At 41.4% G+C, this 18,770-nt stretch overlaps 1 protein-coding gene across 2 annotated transcripts in view; it reads right to left on the bottom strand.

The window, feature by feature from the left end:
• Positions 1 to 18,770, bottom strand: part of FSHR (follicle stimulating hormone receptor) — a 184,046-nt gene that overhangs the window by 60,938 nt on the left and 104,338 nt on the right. For both annotated transcript variants that reach the window (XM_065927365.1, XM_065927366.1), the window contains exons 3-4: positions 8,753 to 8,827; positions 6,293 to 6,367 (exon numbers count right to left, since the gene is read on the bottom strand). In XM_065927365.1, the coding sequence (XP_065783437.1) occupies positions 6,293 to 6,367; positions 8,753 to 8,827 (150 nt within the window). The remainder of the gene's footprint in view (positions 1 to 6,292; positions 6,368 to 8,752; positions 8,828 to 18,770) is intronic.

Raw genomic sequence — 18,770 nt, 5'->3', positions numbered from 1 at the left:
AACAAAGCCTAGTATATAGTATGGCCTCAATAAATGATTGTTGAATGGTTGACTGAATGAATGAGTTCTCACTGACTGGCTAATTCACATTCGAAATGTTGGAGGAGAAATGGGAAGGCCCTGATTCTTTCCATTGTGCAGGAACTTTGAAAAATTAACCCTGGTATGCTCTCTTCCTACCACCACAGAGAACCAAACATTGCTGAACATAAAAATTATCAGAATAGCCCAGCCCACAGGGACAGTGCACATTCCTGTCAGAAGAGCTCTGTACCCAGGGAGTACAGGCAAGGCCAGCTGAATTCTGTCAAATGCTTGTATTTGTACTGCCCTCCTTGGATTGTTGTCAGCTTCAAATGCAATGAAGTATGATAAAAAGAGCTAAATTATAAATCAACATAAAAATAGGAAACATTATCCAAGCAGTTGGTGGTTGGGGATGGCATGGTATTGTGGGCCAAAAATTCCACGAACAGGGGAGTCTGGAGGGCTACAGCCCATGGGGTCACAAAGAGTCAGACATTACTGAGTATGCATGTGCATGCATGTGCACACACACATACATACATGGTGTTGGAAATGAACAAAGAAGGGGTTAAGATTATGCAGGATTATTTAATTTTGCTTGTTCAGAGGGGACTTTCTGGATTTGTCAGCAGTTTGGTGAGAAGGATGCCTTTTTCCTTTGAGAAACACAATAATGTATTTTCAAGTTTGAATGCTGGTCAGTGGATTCTGTCTATAAGAAGCAGTTAAAGAGGCCTTCCAAACCATATAAATATTGAAAGAGAAAAGCAATATATCCACCAGCAACACATCATCATCATCATCATCAAATTAATCCTTGCAAGAGTCTCAGAGATAGGTATTTTTTTTTTAAAGGAGAAGAGAGAACTGAGGTACATAGAGGTGGAGTCCCTTACACAGACTCCCTTAGCTAGTCAATGACAGGGTCAGGAATTTAATAAGAATTGCTACTGTTTGCTGAGAAGACTGAGCACCCAGGAATTGATGCTTTCCAACTGCGGTGCTGGAGAAGACTCTTGAGAGTCCCTTGGACAGCCAGGAGATCAAACCAGTCAACCCTAAGGGAAATCAACCCTGAATATTCATTGGAAGGAATGATGCTGAAGCTGAAGCTCCAATACTTTGGCCACCTGATGTTAAGAGCCAGCTCTTTGGAAAAGACCCTGATGCTAGGAAAGACTGAGGGCAGGAGGAGAAGGGGCAACAGAGGATAAGATGGTTGGATAGCTTCATCTCAGTGGACATGAGTTCGAGCAAACTCCAGGAGATACTGAAGGACAGGGAAGCCTGGCGTGCTGCACTCCATGGGGGTCAGACACAACTGAGCAACTGAACAACATATTGAGAATTTTCTAAATGTCAGTCATTCTTTCAGTACTTCATTCAATACAATGCAAGGAGGCAGGCAACGTTATCCCTCATTTACAGAAAGGAAAACGAACCTAGAGTTGTTAAGCTGATTCCCCAAGGCCATACAACTAAGAAGGGTAGGAGCCGAGGTCTGAGCCCAGCCAGGGGGCCCTGGAGTCTCTGCTTCCTCATTACTCTCTGCCACGCTTGGACCCCTGGTCTCTGTTGCCATGCCCAGCAAATGGCTTAACTTTTATAGTCCAAGAAGCTACTTTCACCACTCTTACCAGAACAAATTAAAGAGAGGAGAGCAGAAAAGAGGGAGAGAGACTTAGGGGAGGGGTGGGGAAGAAACATCTGGAATTGCTAAGGTGAGTTGCAGTGAAGACTCTGCTGGAATCATCTTTGGCTGCAGGAAGCAGATGACATAGCTGCCGTTAACAGCCTCCTAAGAAGCTCTAACAGGTCCCCATGTGAAAGGAAGATGGCTGTCAGTTGGGGGTGGAGGCCCACCCAGCTGTGTAAAGGGTTTGTTAAGGTGAAATTATGGTTTACTGAGTAGCAAAGAACAACATCCAGCTGCCTGAGAATTATGCTGACAGGATGCAAAGGCAAGAGAATATTGTGTAAACCTTATTTACAGATCAATAGATAATCTTTCATACACAAAAGGTCAGCTCCAGGAAGGCAGAGCAGTAAAGAAAGAAATATTGCTCGTAAATACAATATTGACTTGAAAAAACCCACCCGGATGAATCCTTTGATATATACTCTTCTAGACAAAGTACATTTGTTTATTTATGAATTTTTTTCTTCCCCTAACCATTTCAGGCTTAGTGAAGTATGAAGGGAGTAATGAAGAAGGCTGATTTCTAGTTGTTTTGAATTCTGTGCCATCAAATGATCAGTATAAAGTGGAATCAAGTTTGAGAATTTCAGAGCAACATTTCTAAGTGTGTGTATGCAGCATTTAGTGTTCTTAAGTCAAATGACGACTCACCCCTACTCTTTGTAGTTTCCTGCTTTACTGGCGGTGTTGATACACATTTATCCTGGCTTAAGGAAATAAAAAACTATTCCATTCTACTGGTCCTCTCTGGATTCCTTCATCCATTTTATGTTTCTTCTTTGCCTTGAAGCAAGTAGTTCATCATTCCCCAAAATACCTGAAATCATTACCACCCACCCCTACTTGGCTGCTGGATTGCAAAGCTGTTCATGACCACTGCCCAGACACAAATAAGTGTGGGGGAAGAGGGAAGCTTCACTGGGTTTTGTTTCCATGACATAATCTTTTAGGTTAGAGGACCACCTCTAAATTTGGGTGATTCCTCTCAGCAATTTGAAAAATATTTCAAAGGACCATGGTCTGAAAATCCTGAATGATGCTTTGCCAGTAGTGTTTTTGGAGTGCAGAGCTGCCTTAGTTCTCAGGGTCACCTTGGGCTGCAACCCAGGAGCAGTGTGCAGCTGGGAAGAGTCTGCCCTGGGCAGTAAGTCCAAAGGCTTGGGAGGGACAGCTGTGCCTTCCAGCTTCCTGATGGGGATCAGCATGGCTGGTTGTGAAAGAACGTTATACCCTGTGGAATTATGTGAGTATATGTGCTTTTCAGAGCCATCCAGGAGGATCATTTGACAGTGACACAATTCCTTTTAACTAATTACAAGTTCTTTTCTTTTTGCAGTTAGAAAGCATGTTTCAGATACTCTGAGAATGATAACCCCCTCTCAGGACAGATGTGGCTGGAATTGGTCACCTCCGGTTTTGTCTGGACTTAACAGGGTAGTTAAGTAAGACTGAGGATTACTTAACACCTCCAAGTGAGAAAACGATACAGAGGTGTCTGGACTTAATGACACACGGCAGAGGTTTCAGCTTCTTCCAGAGTCAAAGTCAGAACTTCGTCCTCTCTGTTCTTCCAGAGTCCCCCCTTCAGTCTAGGGCCATGCCTTCCGCACACACACACTCCTAATTCCCCCCTTGCCCTTGGTCCCTAGAGACAGGGCTGAAGGTCCTTGCTAATAATGAATGGCGCTGGCTGCAAAGTACAGGCTAATGTTAAACGCTGGAGCTCTTTCTTAACTTTGCGGTGACTCCCCATCCCTTGGATTTTCCCAGTTCCCCATTCGCAGACCTGCTATTATCACCATGGACCGTGGAATGTGTGTGTGAGAGGGTTGTTTCTTCCTGAGTCGCTCCTCTGCAGGGTGCTTCTCATGAGCCGTGTGTGACAGTCTGTGAACAGGGGTGTCCCTCTGCATGTCCCAGGTCTCTTTTGTTCTGCTATATTGAAGGCTCTGTGGCCACCCCTATTCCACTCAGACTTTTTCTAAGAGGAAGGAGAGAGGAGAAAGGGAGGGATAGTAATTGGGAGGGAGAGAAAAAAAGAAGGAATGAACGAAACCACCTGGGTAATAGGCCCTAATAATTTTATATTTATATAGTTATCTATGATTTATATGCTAAAAACAATTTGTAAAATGTTTTTATAGGCATAATCTCATTTAGTTTTTATAACCACCCAACTTATAAAGAAACTGAAGTTTAGAGGAGGTAAAGTTTATCTAGTTAATAAATACAGCATCCCATCTGGAATCCAGTCCTTCTGATGTCATGTATAGTTTTTTTTTTTTCTTTTCTATACTGCTCCATTAAATGTAAAGGCATGTCCCAAACTTCTTTATTGTTAAATTCATGCTAAACACCCTGAGTGAAAGCTGAAGGTCTTAGTAGCCACCATAACTCTCTATGAAACCCTTACTGGACTTTTTTTGAGCGTAGATTTGTAGACTCTGACTGGTTGGCCAGAAATAACCATCCTACAAATACTTAGTACATTGATTAATGATTTTGTAGTTTACAGTATATTTTCACATGTGAACCTCACTTGAAAGTCCTATAAGCTTTGCCCATCTCAGAGGTCTAGTTATTGGTCCAAGAGTGAATGGTGGAGTCAGGATGAGGCTCTACATTTTTTCTTATCCTAAGGCCTATGCCTTTTCTGTTACCTCGGATGTCCTCCACTGTGCTGTACCTAACCTGTGTTATATTCTGCAAATATAACAAAGCCCATTTAAAGAGCCAGGACTCCTGAGTTGATCGTAGCCCTGACCTCTCAGCATGACTGAATACATAATTTGTGAGGTGTATTGTTCTCTGTTCAAAACTGTTAAAGCATTTCAAGATGGTGACAGCAGAGCATTAAACCTGGAATGAGGCCCTCTGAGTGTGGGACCCTTTTGAGCATGGACCCATGAGAATGCCAGTGAAGCTGGTCCTGCCTCTGACATGACTCAGGAGTGGAGACTTTGTTTCTTTCTCAGATCTTTTCTGGGGCTCCTATCAGAGAGCCAAGGTCCCAGGTCACATGGATTTTGTTCTGTTAAACCTTTTATTCCCTCCATCAGTCTCCATCAGAGAGCTAAGCCACAATGGCCTAGAGTTCCTTATTATATTAATTGCTAACTCCAGTTCTCATAGATCAACAGTTAGGGACAGAATCAAAATATCACTAGTATTTATGTGATTTACATTACTAGTATAATGTTTATTGAACATTTATTATGTCACAGGCACTGTGCAAAACATTTTAGGTGCTTTGAATTGATTCCAAGTGTTAAGTATTAGTCGCTCAGTCGTGTCTGACTCTTGGCTTGCCTGTAGTATGCCAGACTCCTCTGTCCGTGAAATTCTCCAGGAAAGAATACTGGAGTGGGTTTCCGTCTTTATCCTTCCCTGTATCACCACACCCTGTCTTGGTGATTTTGCAGTTTTTCCCATCAATCAGTGGATTCTGTTTCTCCACCTCTTAAATCTGGGTTGGTCCCAAGAATGATAAAACGCAACAGAAGAAATGGTGTGTAAATTCAGGGTTTAAGTCTCAAGAGGCTCACAGGCTTACTCTTTCTTTTGGAACCCCAGGTCTGCTGTTAGAACAAGCCTCTGTGAGTTGGCTAGACATGAACACCACTTGGTGGAGAGCTGTCATACCAAACCGAGACCATCCAGGGCAGCCAGCACCCACTTCACTTGCCAGCTACCTTCAGATACACAAGTGAGCTGAGTTGAGGTCAGGCCAACAGAGTACAGCTTGGCCAATGGATTTCACTGATCAGCTCACAGACAGGTAAGAAATGATACATCATTTTTGCTTAAAAACTGTCTTTTGGAGGTAAGTGGGTATGCATTCTTATTAAATTAATAGATAAGAGATGCACATCCATCATTTCCAAGGAAACAAGCTTTGAGAAGTTATATTCATGCCTGTGATCAGTAGTTAATAAATGGTTCTGAAAAGTGTGACTCTATAGGACAAGTTCTTATCTGTTATTTTGCGGGATCCCATTGTAGCACTCAGGGTTCTGTCAAGCCCTTAGCTAATTTGAAAGCTGAGTGGAAGAAGCAATGTTTTTGCAGATAGAGTCAGGCCCAAGGGATGGAGCTCAAACGCCAAGAATCTCTCTGCTGATAAAAATACCATGTCTATTATTAACCAAAACTTTAATATAAAACATTGTAATCTATCAAAGGAAAAAATGCTTACACGCAGAACAGGAGAGACGATGCCTTTGAGGTCAAGGTCACAAGCTAAATGCTAGCAGAAATTTTGGCTGTATCTCATTAACACTAAATTATGACTGAGTTCTGCAAGAGGTCTGTATGACAGTCCCATTAATGCAAATGGCATTCCTTATGATGTCTGCTTTTGTAAATGAAAACCAAATGCAATTATGTCAGTGGAATTTACTCATTAAGCTAAACTAAAACCCACCAGCAAGTGTCTCCTCACTTCCTCTATTGCCCCACATCTTTGATTACAAGCAGTTGCTCCCCGGAGTTGCAAACGGATATTTTGCTAAAATACAAGTACACGATTTGATAATAGAAAGGGCACCAGAATACAGAAGTTCTTACAGATATCGGAGGTTGGGAAGGTTCTGGAAGGCATCAGGGTCGATGTATAGCAGGTTGTTGGCCTTTTCAATTCTACTGTGAAAGAGAAAAAAACATGCACATGACCTTAATGGTAAGGAATGCTTATGGTATTTTTCATATTATGCAAAGAGTATGTTAATAAGTTCTTCACCCATCTATCCATCTCTTTGTCCATCCATCATTTCCACAAATATTGAGCATGCATGTGGTGTCTTTTACTATGCTAAACTGTGCAAACAAAATATTAACCCTGTCCTATATAGCTCTCATCACTGAAGTCTTCCTGGAATCTATTCATCAGAGATAATCAAAGCATGTCTGGGTGAGTCATTTCACCCTAAACTCAGTTGAGTGTTTAACCAGTAAGGATCTCCCAGGGTCTGAGGAGGGTAGGGATGAGACTAATGTGGGAAATGAGTTGTGTTTTTTTTTCTGTTTGGGAGACGAGAGAGAAGGGGATGGACAGCAACAAAGAGGGCAAAGAGTCAAAGGAGATTGGAGAAAAGTAAAGTGAAAGGTCAAAGGAAAACGAAGATTGGGGACAAGCAGTGAACATCTCTGGCTTTCACGGTGCGGTCCCTGCAGACAGCAGCTGGCAAGGCGCCCGCGAGTCCCTCAGGCTGCAGTGGAGGCTGCTCTCTCACAGCTCATGGGAAGTGATGGCTTCTGCCCTGGGCTGACCTGCGCCACGTCCTGATCAATAGGCTGGAGGTGGGCATGTTCACATTTGGATTCCAACAGAGAGAGGCTGCCCTTTCCTCATCTGGCTGGATCAATGTATATTTGCAGAGATGCTCTGTGTTAATTACTTCCTCCCTGTTTCATTAGCTTTAATGTTGCAGTAACCTGTAGCTATCCAGATCCAGGTACCAGGTAATTAATCATTTTAAATACAGGCAGTGTTACTTGGCGGTGAGCCCCTCTCCATGTGGGGGAGAGATGAAAGAGCCATCCCATTAGCTCCGCTGCCCACTGAGCTGCACAGAGGGACATCTACTTGACCTTGCACAGAGGGCTGACTGCCCTTCAGTTCACTTCTCTGATACTCTCTGTGGGTTCTGAGACCCTGGTCAGATTTCTTTTCCCACTTAGGCTAAGGAGAGGCCAAGCAGAGACAGAGGGAAGGCATAAGTTGCAGAGGCTCAGTGACAGCGAAGAAGAATGAGAGTGGGAGATAGTAAGGGAAAGGGAGGGCAGAGTCTGTCATAATGGACAGACTGTCATTCCTAAACAAATTCATATATATGTATGTATGCATATATGAATTATGCATATGTGTATATATGTGTATATGCTTGGCAAATGCTAAGAAGTTTTTAAAAAGATACAAAAGAGTCACGTTATGTTCAAGTCCTTATCCTGCTGTGGATTTGGCTGGGTGACTAGACAAACTTCACAACTTCTCTCTCTCTTTCATTCCTCATCTGTAAAATTAGGAAAGTGGTTCAGTGGCTTTCCTAACTGTGTTCTCTGAGAATTTTGTAAGATATTCATCAGTGCTTCACAGAGGAACCTTTCCAATGACACTCGTTGAGAAACTCTTTAATACAATATCCTTCTTGCATATTCTAAGTGTATATTTGCATATTACAGACTCTGAGTTTCCCTATAGTGAGTGAGTCTATCTAACTTAATCTTATTTGACCATAGAATCTTTTTCCTTTTTTGTAAAACGTAATAATTTTCTGTTTAATGACACACAGAATACACTTTGAAAAAATTTGGACCAGTCTCCAAAGTCTCATCTGGCTTTGATAATTTATAGTAACTTTGGACTGGTATGCAACAGAGGTGTATCTGTGTGAGTATTGGCGTGTATATAAAACTAGAATGTCAATAAGAGAAAGTATATTTGGTTGGAGTAGTAAAGAAACCAAGGATTGTTATGATAACTTACTGTATGCCAGTTTACGTGTTAGATATACATAACATTTATCATCTTCTTTATTCATTACAGTGATCTATGAGGCATGCAATTTTATTATTCCCACTTTACAGAAAGAAAGCTAAGTCTTAGCATGATTTTTCATCTTGACCAAGGTTCTATGGTGAGTAGGTGGCATAGGCTAGCAGTCAAACTAAGACTGCCCATCTTCAACTACATCTGAGGAATTTGTTTTGGGCTTTGACTGTGGAACAAATTTGAATGAGAGGATGAGCTAGAAGTATTAATACTTGCAGTCACAGAGCTAGGTTCTTGAGTTTACTATGCAAAAATTGCTGAGAAGGAAGAAGCAGAATAAGATTAAGCTCTGGACTGGTACCTGAGTCACCAGGCAGAGACACGTGGCAGCACCTGCTGGACTGACTCTGAGAGCCTCAAAGAAAATTCTAGGAGTCTGAGGACAGAGCAGAGCCAGGGCCTCCCAGGAACATAAGCGAACTTTAAGGCTACTGCCAGAAGCAGCCATGAGCAAAACCCCACAGAGTCCTGCTTACATTTCATGTAGTTTGGGCAGGTTGGAGAACACCTTTGCCTCTATCACTTCCAAGACATCGTTCTGTGAGATCTCTCTGCAAAGAAAGAAATATAATTCAAGTCAGTTCAGCTACAGTCTAGAATGGATTTAGGACTCAGCCTAGAGCTGTGTGCCTACAGTGATTCATGAGACACACAGAACTCTGGCTCGCAAAGAAGCCTCAGCTGTAATGATGGGGCAAAGCTAACATGAGATGCTGATACTTACAGAACAATGAGAAAATGAACCCAAGGCAGTGACTCTGGTCAGAGATTATTCAGTCTATAGGTATAGCCACAGAGGCGTAGAGAGGGAAAAAGAATTCATTAAAAGTATTAAGGAGTATACAGGGTGAAAACAAACTCTAAATAGACCAGGACCAGCAAACTTCTTCTAGAGGACCATGTAGTAAAATTTTTACTTTTTGGCTTTATGGATCATTTGGTCTCTGTTGCAGATATTCAGTTGATATTGTTGCATAAAAATAGGCATAGATATCATGTAAGTGAATGAGCATGCCTGTGTTCCAGTAAAACTTTATCCATAAAACAGATGGCAAGTTGGGTTTGGTTTCATGGGTGATAGTTTGGTGACCACACCCTAGATCATGGAAGCAAGTTCTCTCTGCTATGCTGCTTTGGAAGATGAGAACCTCAAGTCAGTCTCTTTTAGATACACATCCATGCTGTTACCCAAGTGGAGATTGTTACTGCAAGACCTTTGACATTACTGTTGTCTTGGCCCAAAATACCCAGGAAAGATCCTTCAGGTCCCAACCATTTGCTCCTGGAGTACTTGGAAGGGAGTGGAGGATGAAGTCCGCTCTGCAGAAGCCCAGAGCTTATGAGGAGAAAAGGGCAAGAAGGGCGACTTAATCAGTTAATGTTTGTAAAGTGGCTCAAAGATGAAACATGCTATTATTAGGCCTCCTGAGGAAGACTCTCATGCAGTTTTAATGTGGCAGCTGAGAGAGCTTCAGAAAATCTCATAGGCGGTGTGCATTCAAATTGGCTCAGGCGAGGCGCTGTCTGCTGGCCTGGGATTTTGCTGAGATTCTCTAGAAATGCTCTTGATCAAGGGAAAGGCCTGGAGGGCAGGACAGGGAAAAGGCCTGTCGGGGGAGGGGAAGTGTGACTGTGAGCACAGGGGCTGGCAATGTGGAAGGGGAGCAGGGGGTGGTGGGGAGCCGTCAGTTCAATGGTGGCAGGATCCTTTCTCTCACTCCCCCATTAGCAAGGAGACATTTTGTGAGAGAAGTTGAGTTCAGTGACTCAGTCGTGTCCAATTGTTTGCGACCCCATGGACTGCAGCATGCCAGACTTCCCTGTCCATCACCAGCTCCCAGAACTTGCTCAAACTCATGTTCATTGAGTTGGTGGTGCCATCCAACCATCTCATCCTCTGTTGTCCCCTTCTCCTCCTGTCTTCAATCTTTCCCAGCATTAAGGTCTTTTCCAAGAAATCAGTTCTTTGCATCAGGAGGCCAAAGTAATGGAGTTTCAGCCTCAGCATCAGTCCTTCCAATGAACATTCAACACTGATTTCCTTTAGGATAGAATGGTTTGGTCTCCTTGCAGTCCAAGGGACTCTCAAAAGTTTTCTTCAACACCACAGTTAAAAAGCATTAATCCTTCAATGCTCAGCTTTCTTTACAGTTCAATTCTCACATCCATACATGACTACTGGAAAGACCATAGCTTTGAGTAGATGGACCTTTGTTGGCAAAGTAATGTCTCTGTTTTTTAATATGCTGTCTAGGTTGGTCACAGCTTTTCTTCCAAGGAGCAAGAGTCTTTTAATTTCATGGCTGCAGTCACTGTCTGCAGTGATTTTGGAACCCAAGAAAATATAGTCTGTAACTGTTTCCATCTATTTGCCATGAAGTGATGGGATTGATGCCATGATCTTCATTTTTTGAATGCTGAATTTTAATCCAGCTTTTCCATTCTCCTCTTTCACTTTCATCATGAGGCTCTGTAGTCTTCTTCACTTTCTGCCATAAGAGTGGTGTAATCTGCATATCTGAAGTTATTCATATTTCTCCCAGCAATCTTGATTCCAGCTTGTGCTTCATCCACCTGGCATTTCACATCATGTACTCTGCATATAAGTTACATAAGCAAGATGATAATATGCAGCCTTGATGTACTCTATTTGGAACCAGTCTGTTGTTCCATGTCCAGTTCTAACTGTTATTTCTTGATCTACATACAGATTTCTCAGGAGGCAGGTCAGGTGGTCTGGTATTCCTATTTCTTGAAGAATTTTCCAGAGTTTGTTGTGATCTACACAGTCAAAGGTTTTGGTGTAATCAATAAAGCAGTAGATGTTTTTCTGGTATTCTCTTGCTTTTTTGATGACCCAACAGATGTTGGCAATTTAAGCTCTGGTTCCCCTGCCTTTTCTAAATCCAGCTTGAACATCTGGAAGTTCATGGTTCACATACTGTTGAAGGTTGGTTTGGAGAATTTTGAGCACTACTTTACCAGCGTGTGAGATGAGTGCAATTGTGAGGTAGTTTGAACATTTTTTGGCAATGCCTTTCTTTGGGGTTGGAATGAAAACTGACCTTTCCCAGTCCTGAGGCCACTGCTGAGTTTCCCAAATTTGCAGCATATTGAGTGTAGCACTTTCACAGCATCATCTTTTAGGATTTGAAATAGCTCAATTGGAATTCCATTACCTCCACTAGCTTTGTTCATAGGATGCTTCCTAAGGCCCACTTGAGTTCACATTCTAGAATGTCTGACTCTAGGTCACACCATGATGATCTAGATGATCACACCATCGTGGTTATCTGGGGCATGAAGATCTTTTTTGTATAGTTCTTCTGTATATTCTTGCCACCTCTTCTTATATCTTCTGCTTCTGCTAGGTCCATTTCTGTCCTTTATTGTGCCCATCTTTGCATGAAATATTCCCTTGGTATCTCTAATTTTCTTGAAGAGATCTCTAGTCTTTCCCATTCTATTGTTTTCCTCTATTTCTTTGCATCAATCACTGAAGAAGGCTTACTTATCTCTCCTTGCTATTCTTTGGAACTCTGCATTCAAATGGGTATATCTTTCCTTTTCTCCTTTGCCTTTAGCATCTCTTCTTTTCATAGCTATTTGTAAAGCCTCCTCAGACAACCATTTTGCCCTTTTGCATTTCTTTTTCTTGGGACTGGTCTTGATCTCTGCCTTCTGTACAATGTCATGAACCTCCATCCATAATTCTTCAGGCACTCTGTCTATCAGATCTAATCCCTTGAATCTATTTGTCACTTCCACTGTGTAATTGTAAGGGATTTGATTTAGGTCATACCTGAATGGTTTAGTGGTTTTCCTTAGTTACTTCAGTTTAAGTCTGAATTTGGCAATAAGGAGTTCATGATCTGAGTCTCAGTCAGTTCCTGGTCTTGTCTTTGCTGACTGTATAGAGCTTCTCCATCTTTGGCTGCAAAGAATGTAATCAACCTAACTTCAGTGTTGACCATCTGGTGATATCTATGTGTAGAGTCTTCTCTTATGTTTGTGAGAGAAGGGCACATCTAATACTATTGTAGCTTCCTTCATGATTCATTTGGTAAATTTAACTGCCTTCATACTTTTTACAGTTGAATGTAAATAAGGGTGGTGTGTGCATGCATGTTTTAAGAGGATGCGCTGGCCATTGGGTGTTTCTTTGCTTCTCTGTCCTTCCACTGGGAAGAGTGCTGGGTGGTATAGGAATGAGAGGAGTAGGAAAAGAGTGAGTGAATTGAAAGTTGCTCACTTGTGTCAGACTCTTTGCAACCCCATGCAGTATACAGTCCATGGAATTCTCCAGGCCAGAATACTGGAGTGGGTAGCCATTCCCTTCTTCAGGGATCTTCCCAACCCAAGGATCCAGCCCAGGTCTCCCACATTGCAGGTAGATTCTTTACCAGCTGAGCCACCAGGGAAGCCCAAGAATACTGGAGTGGGTAGCCTGTCCCTTCTCCAGCGAATCTTCCCGACCCAGGACTTGAACTGCGGTCTCCTGCATGCTAGGCAGATTATTTACCAGCTGAGCTATGAGGGACACCCATAGGAAAAGAGTGGGAGACTTCAAAAAAGGAGACATTTTTTGAAGACTTTAAGGAGTCAAGTGAATGAGCTGCACAGGTAGAAAATAGGGCTGGAGGGAAGCACTAGATGACAGAGAGGGTTTAAATGCAAATGAGCCTGTATCATCCAAAAGCTATTGTATTGCCAGGTTCACATACCATCACCTTGTAGTACCTCAGCCTAATGCTGCCGAGAAGATAGACTTTTCTCCTTTCCTGAATTCATGTACTTAATTCATCCTATCCACATTCTCTTATGTGGATTTTTTTTGCCAAAGAGAACTAAAAATTATTAAAACAAATAAGCCAAGAAACACTTCTAAATTAATTATTTCAAAAGGTAGTTCATGTTTTATGGCTTCAGCTTCAGAGACAGGAGAGGGTGTTAGGCTTGGATGGTGGTGGAGAGAGCCTTTGGCTGGAGGAGGGCTGGAGGGAGGTGGGCAGCATATAGTAGTGAAAAAATACCTTACTGGGAAATTGAGGGTTCTTGCTCCAGTTCAAACCAGTTCTGCCTCTAGTTATTTCTGTTACCATTGACTAGGTATCTACTATTTACCAGCCCTGTACATGCATTCTCCTCAATCCCTTTAGCATGCCTGTGAAGTTGGTATTTTAATCTCCATGTTAATAAACAGCCCTATCTATATGCAGAACAGCTCTGGCTGACTGCAGGGCTGGAACACTTTCTTCTATATGCCTTGCCTCCCAAGCCATGTTGGGTCTAATATTTCCACTCCTATATATTTACTCAAGGGAAAGAAAAATTTATACCCTCCCAAAGACTTGTGCTCAGATACTCATAGCAGCTTAATTTATAATAGTCCCAAACTGGGCACAACCCAATGGATAAACTGTAACATATTCATACAATGAGATGTTACTTATCCATAAAGTGGAACAAACTGCTGTTCCAACATAGTTGAATCTTTAAAAAAAATTACTCTGAGTGAAAGAATGCAGACAGGAAAGGATACATATGGTCCGATTCTATTTATATGAGGGTCTAGAAGAAGAAAAACTAATCTACAGTGATAAAAATCAGAGTAACTGTCACTTGGGGCCTGGGATGGAGTTTGCTAACGGGAGAGGCAGCAGGTACTTTCTGGGATGATGGAAATGTTCTCTTTCAAGATTGGGGAAGTGGTAACATGAGTTTATCTAACTTGTTGAACTTTAGGTATAAAGTGAATGCACGTATTTTAGTGTATATGAAACACACCTTAATACAGTTGTATAGCAATACTTTTTATTCAGAGGAAGGAGAGTAAATTCTATTCCGTTTGTCTTGAGAACTCTGAATTAAGAGAGCTGTTGGAAAAATGTTGTCTGGTCTGAAGGTGGTTCTGAAAGTTCTGTCAAATCCTCGTGCAGTCCTGGAGATTATAGATAAGGTCCTTTCCCCTCCTGACGGTCTCTCCTGCAGCTCCCCAACCCTTCACTGAAATCTATGAAGTGAATAGCTGAACTAGGTCAAAGAATCAGAGTTTCTCAACTGTGACTGCACACTAGAATCTTCTGGTGGACTTTAAAAAAAATTCCAAAGCCTGGGTTCATATCTGAGAGTTGGATTTATTTAGTCTGGGGTGAGACTCTGGCATTAATTTTTTCCCCTTGTTCTTTAATTCTCCCAACAATGGCGATTCTAATGTGCATGAAGGATTGAAAACTACTGGTCTAGAGGATGTTAAGTTCCCCGTTAGACCTGTGCTTTCCATCTTACAGAGGGTTTGCTTCAGGAGCAAGGGCCAAGTTTCCTTGTTTTGCTAGGACAACAAATTGGAGAAATAAAGTTCTTGGAGCACAAAAGGAAATAAAAAGGAGACAAAAAAGTAGTAAGAGAAACCTGGAGATAGAACCTGGAAGTGGGAGTAAAATATAAGAGGTACTATTGAATAATTAGCTTTGATTTTTCATAAGAAAGTTTATTCAAAAGCTCAACATTTCAAATGTTCAACGTGTAGTAAGGGATATTGTGGAAAATATGTAAAAACATCTTATATTTTATTGTTGTTCAGTTGCTCAGTCATGTTGAACTCTTTGCAACCCCATGGACTGCAGCACACCAGGCTTCCCTCTCCTTCACTATTCCCTGGAGTTTGCTCAAACCCATGTCCATTGAGTTAGTGATGCGATCCAACTATCTCATCCTCTGTCATTTTCTTCTCCTTCCTTCTGCCTTCAATCTTGCCCTGTATTAGGGTCTTTTTCAATGAGTCAGCTCTTTTCACCAGGTGGCCAAAGTATTGGAGCTTCAGCTTCAGCATCAGTCCTTCCGATGAATATCCAAGGTTGATTTCCTTTAGGATTGACTGGTTTGGTCTTTGATATTTGATCTGTGATTAGTACTGATAATTGACAAAGTGGGTTTTTTTTCCCCCTATGCATAGCTTCTCTTCTTTTTCAGTGTACTTAAAAAAATTATTTGGCTGTGATGAGTCTTAGTTATGGCAGGCAGAATCTGTAGAAGCACATGCGGTTTAGTTGTCCTGTGACATACGGGATTTTAATCCCCAACCAGGGATCAAACCTATGCCCGCTGCAATGGAAGGTGGATTCTTAACCACTGGACCACCAGGGAAGTCCCCTTTCAGTGTACTTTTGTGTAAATTAGTGTAAATTAGAGTTAGTACAGCCAATACCATCTCTAGGAAGGTCAACAGAGGTGACCTGGCTTGGCTAGGATAATACACAACTGTGAGGATCACCCAACTGGTCTTGGAAGGGAGGGTGTGGAATCTTTACATCTGAAGAACTGGCACAATTAGGAAACTATTCTCTATCTCAAAAGATTCAGTTTTTCTTTGCAATTGTGACAAATTACTGCAATTGGTATAATTTGGGGAATGATAATGCTTCCTTAAATTTTTCATAAAGAGGGATGTGATAGATCAGTGGTTCTCAGAGTGTGGTCTGGTGGTCTCTGTGGTCAAAACTGTTTTCATAGTCACACTAAAATATAATTTTTTCCACTCCCAGTCTATGATCATACAGTAGAATCTGTGGCTCATTGATGTGTGGATGCAGAAGATGATGTGAGAGTTCATCTCTCTTCTTTTAAGCAAGATGCTGAAATGTTTTGAAAACATATAAAAAAAAAGAACTGGTACGCATCCCTCTAACATTTTTTGAATAATATTATTTTGCATAACACCTGTTATTTATATTAATATGTAGAAATGTATTACTTTTTAAAAAGTAGACTAACAGAATACTTCCCAGTTTTAATTTCTAGAATGACAAATGATGAAAAATTGGGGAACTATCCAATGTAGGCTGAATGCTGTCCTTGGGTGAGGGGTCCTGATTCTGTGGAAAGCTTGTTTCCAGAGTTGAGACTCTTCTCATCTTCTCAGGCAGGGTTTCTCATGAGTCACATAGGAATCACCTGGGGATCTTGTTAAAATGCAGATTCTCTATGGGAAAATCTTGAGAGGGTCCGAGGTTCTGCCTTTCTAATACCTCAGGTAATGGGGATGTTGCTTATCTTGAGACCACACTTGGATTGCAAGGTTCTTCTGAAGAATGGTAGTAACCTGCTACCAGGCCTTTCTCCCCAGCGTACACAGCGGTGGATATGAAAAGCATGATAGCGGAGGAGTGAAGTTCTTGATTTTAAAAATCCTTTATCTTCTGGAAACCCCTCCCTTACTCTCTTATTGAAGTTTTTCTGTCCTCTAGGTTGTCACAAGAATTCTTTCTCAGTTAAAGCATTTGCTCTTTGTTTTGTTATTGCTATTTTCTTGGTGATGGAGGGGTGGTCATTGCCTAAATCCCCAACCTGACTTTGAGTTCCTAGATGATGCTTTATCCATTTATCTTTGTATTTCCAGCACCAAGTGCTAAGTTGAAGCGTGATAAATACTCAATAAATGTTTAGTGGGAGAATGTGTAGATGGAGGAAAAGTAGTCCTTAGGTTCAGAAACAGTATCTGCAAAACTGTGAAGGAGATGAAGTTTGTCTTCTGTAGTCTTTCACCCCTCTTCTGTAGCCAACATATGGTATGTAACAATCAAGCCTAGCTTGTCTGTGAGCTAGATTTTTGTCCCAGGAATTTTTCTACAATTAATACATAGCGTGGAAGGGACACATGCACGGATTTGATCTGCTGTGCTAATAGCATCTGGATGCCCCTAGGCATCATGGTGTTTCCCAGTTCCTCTCTGGCTCACAGGTGAGGTCATTGAATTGACAAAACACCCACAGAGGTGAAAACAGGAGAGATGGCTGGTGTAACTCTAGGAGTTCTTAAAGCATTTGATCGAATGTTAGGTCTCTTCTGTGCACAGAATTCTATGTTTCTTTGAAGGAAGGGGAGGTGCACTTGAATGAGGTGCAGGACATTCTCTCTGGAGTTTCAGAGTGAGAATTAGATTCTCCAGATTTGCATTCTTCTGGCCAATGAAAGGGTTAGTATTCATTAAAGTACACGTATTGGGGTGGGTTATCAGTAGGATGGACTTAAGGAGTGAATAAGCGTGTAGCATTCAGCTAGATCTAGCATAAAATTTTAATCTTGGAGTGATATTCATTTGTCCACCATTTCACCCGACACTCCTTTTCCAAATGCTGGTTTCACTAGGCAAAAATTTGCTATAGGTTTGCAGGATAGGGAAAAACTGAAGAAATTTAAAGAACATCTATGAATTGGAGAACAGGATGTAATAAGAAATCAAACACTCATTGTCTTCGCTTTCTTTTTGATATAGGAGATGGTCTGAACTTAGGTTTCCCCTGTCTTTTCCTTCTTCCCCTGACCTTCCATAGAGTGTTTTCCTTTAATAAATCCAACCTACCTCTCCATAACTGGACACTCAATTACATTAAAATACTTTTAATACACACTGAGTCAAATTTCTTTCATTTGTCTTTAATAACCTCAAATGTTGACTGTTTCTCTTCTCTGAGTCCCCCTGTGGGACCCCTCACATGCACTGTCATAGCCCTCAGAGACTGCACTGAGTTTGCATTATGTTTTGTCTCCTTCACCAGACAAAGAACTCTTGGAGGATGGTGACATTGCCTTTCATCTTAGTATTTCTGCTTCCAGCTAAGTGTTTGCTGAATGACGAATTATCTTTGAAAGATTATAAAAGATTTTCTCTGTTTGGTCTTGCACAATAAAGCTGTGTTCTTGAAAACCTGCAGGAAACGGAGTATTTGCAAATCAGAATGTGTATTAGCACAGGAAGAAAGCATCTGCTGTCCCAGAGCCTAGGAGTGAATCTTTAGAAGAGTGGAGAACTGATTCAACGAATGTTCAACAAATTTTGATCAAGCAGCTTTTGTATTTCAGGTACTAGGTCCATGATGGGGCTCTAGCAGTGAATAAATTGGGTCCTGGTTTTTATCAATCATCTTTAACTCAAGGAGTCTAGTATTCTAGGCCTGCCTTAGATAGCTGGGTGTTATCTTTATTTGGTGGGCTATATCTCAGTTCCTAGAAAAGAGAAAATGGATTTTTGGTATGTTGCATTTGAATATATCTACAGATATTAAAATAATATACTTTGATATATAATGTATAATTATATATGGTATATAATTATATATGTATTATATATATGATTATATATTATATATACACACACAGGTATATATTTCTACTTTATGTCTTGTCTATTTCCTTAATTCTTCTAGAAATGTGCCATATGACTTAAGTAAATACAGAATGTTCAGGTGAAAATTCCCGTGAAAATGCATCTGAGAAAATGTCATAAAAATGAAAGTGTTAGTCATTCAGTCATGTCTGACTGTTTACAACCCAATGAACTGTAGCCTGCCAGGCTCCTCTGTCCATGGAATTCTCTAGGAAAGAATACTGGACTAGGTAGCCATTCTCTTCTCCAGAGGGGCTTCCCAACCCAAGGATCAAACCCGGGTCTCCTGCAGTGCAGGCAGATTCTTTACCATCTGAGACACTAGGGA

The sequence above is a fragment of the Muntiacus reevesi genome, chromosome 3 (assembly GCF_963930625.1).
Source record: "Muntiacus reevesi chromosome 3, mMunRee1.1, whole genome shotgun sequence".
NCBI lineage: Eukaryota > Metazoa > Chordata > Mammalia > Artiodactyla > Cervidae > Muntiacus > Muntiacus reevesi.
Note: the sequence above shows the minus strand (reverse complement) of the source record. Positions and strands in the feature narration are given on the sequence as shown.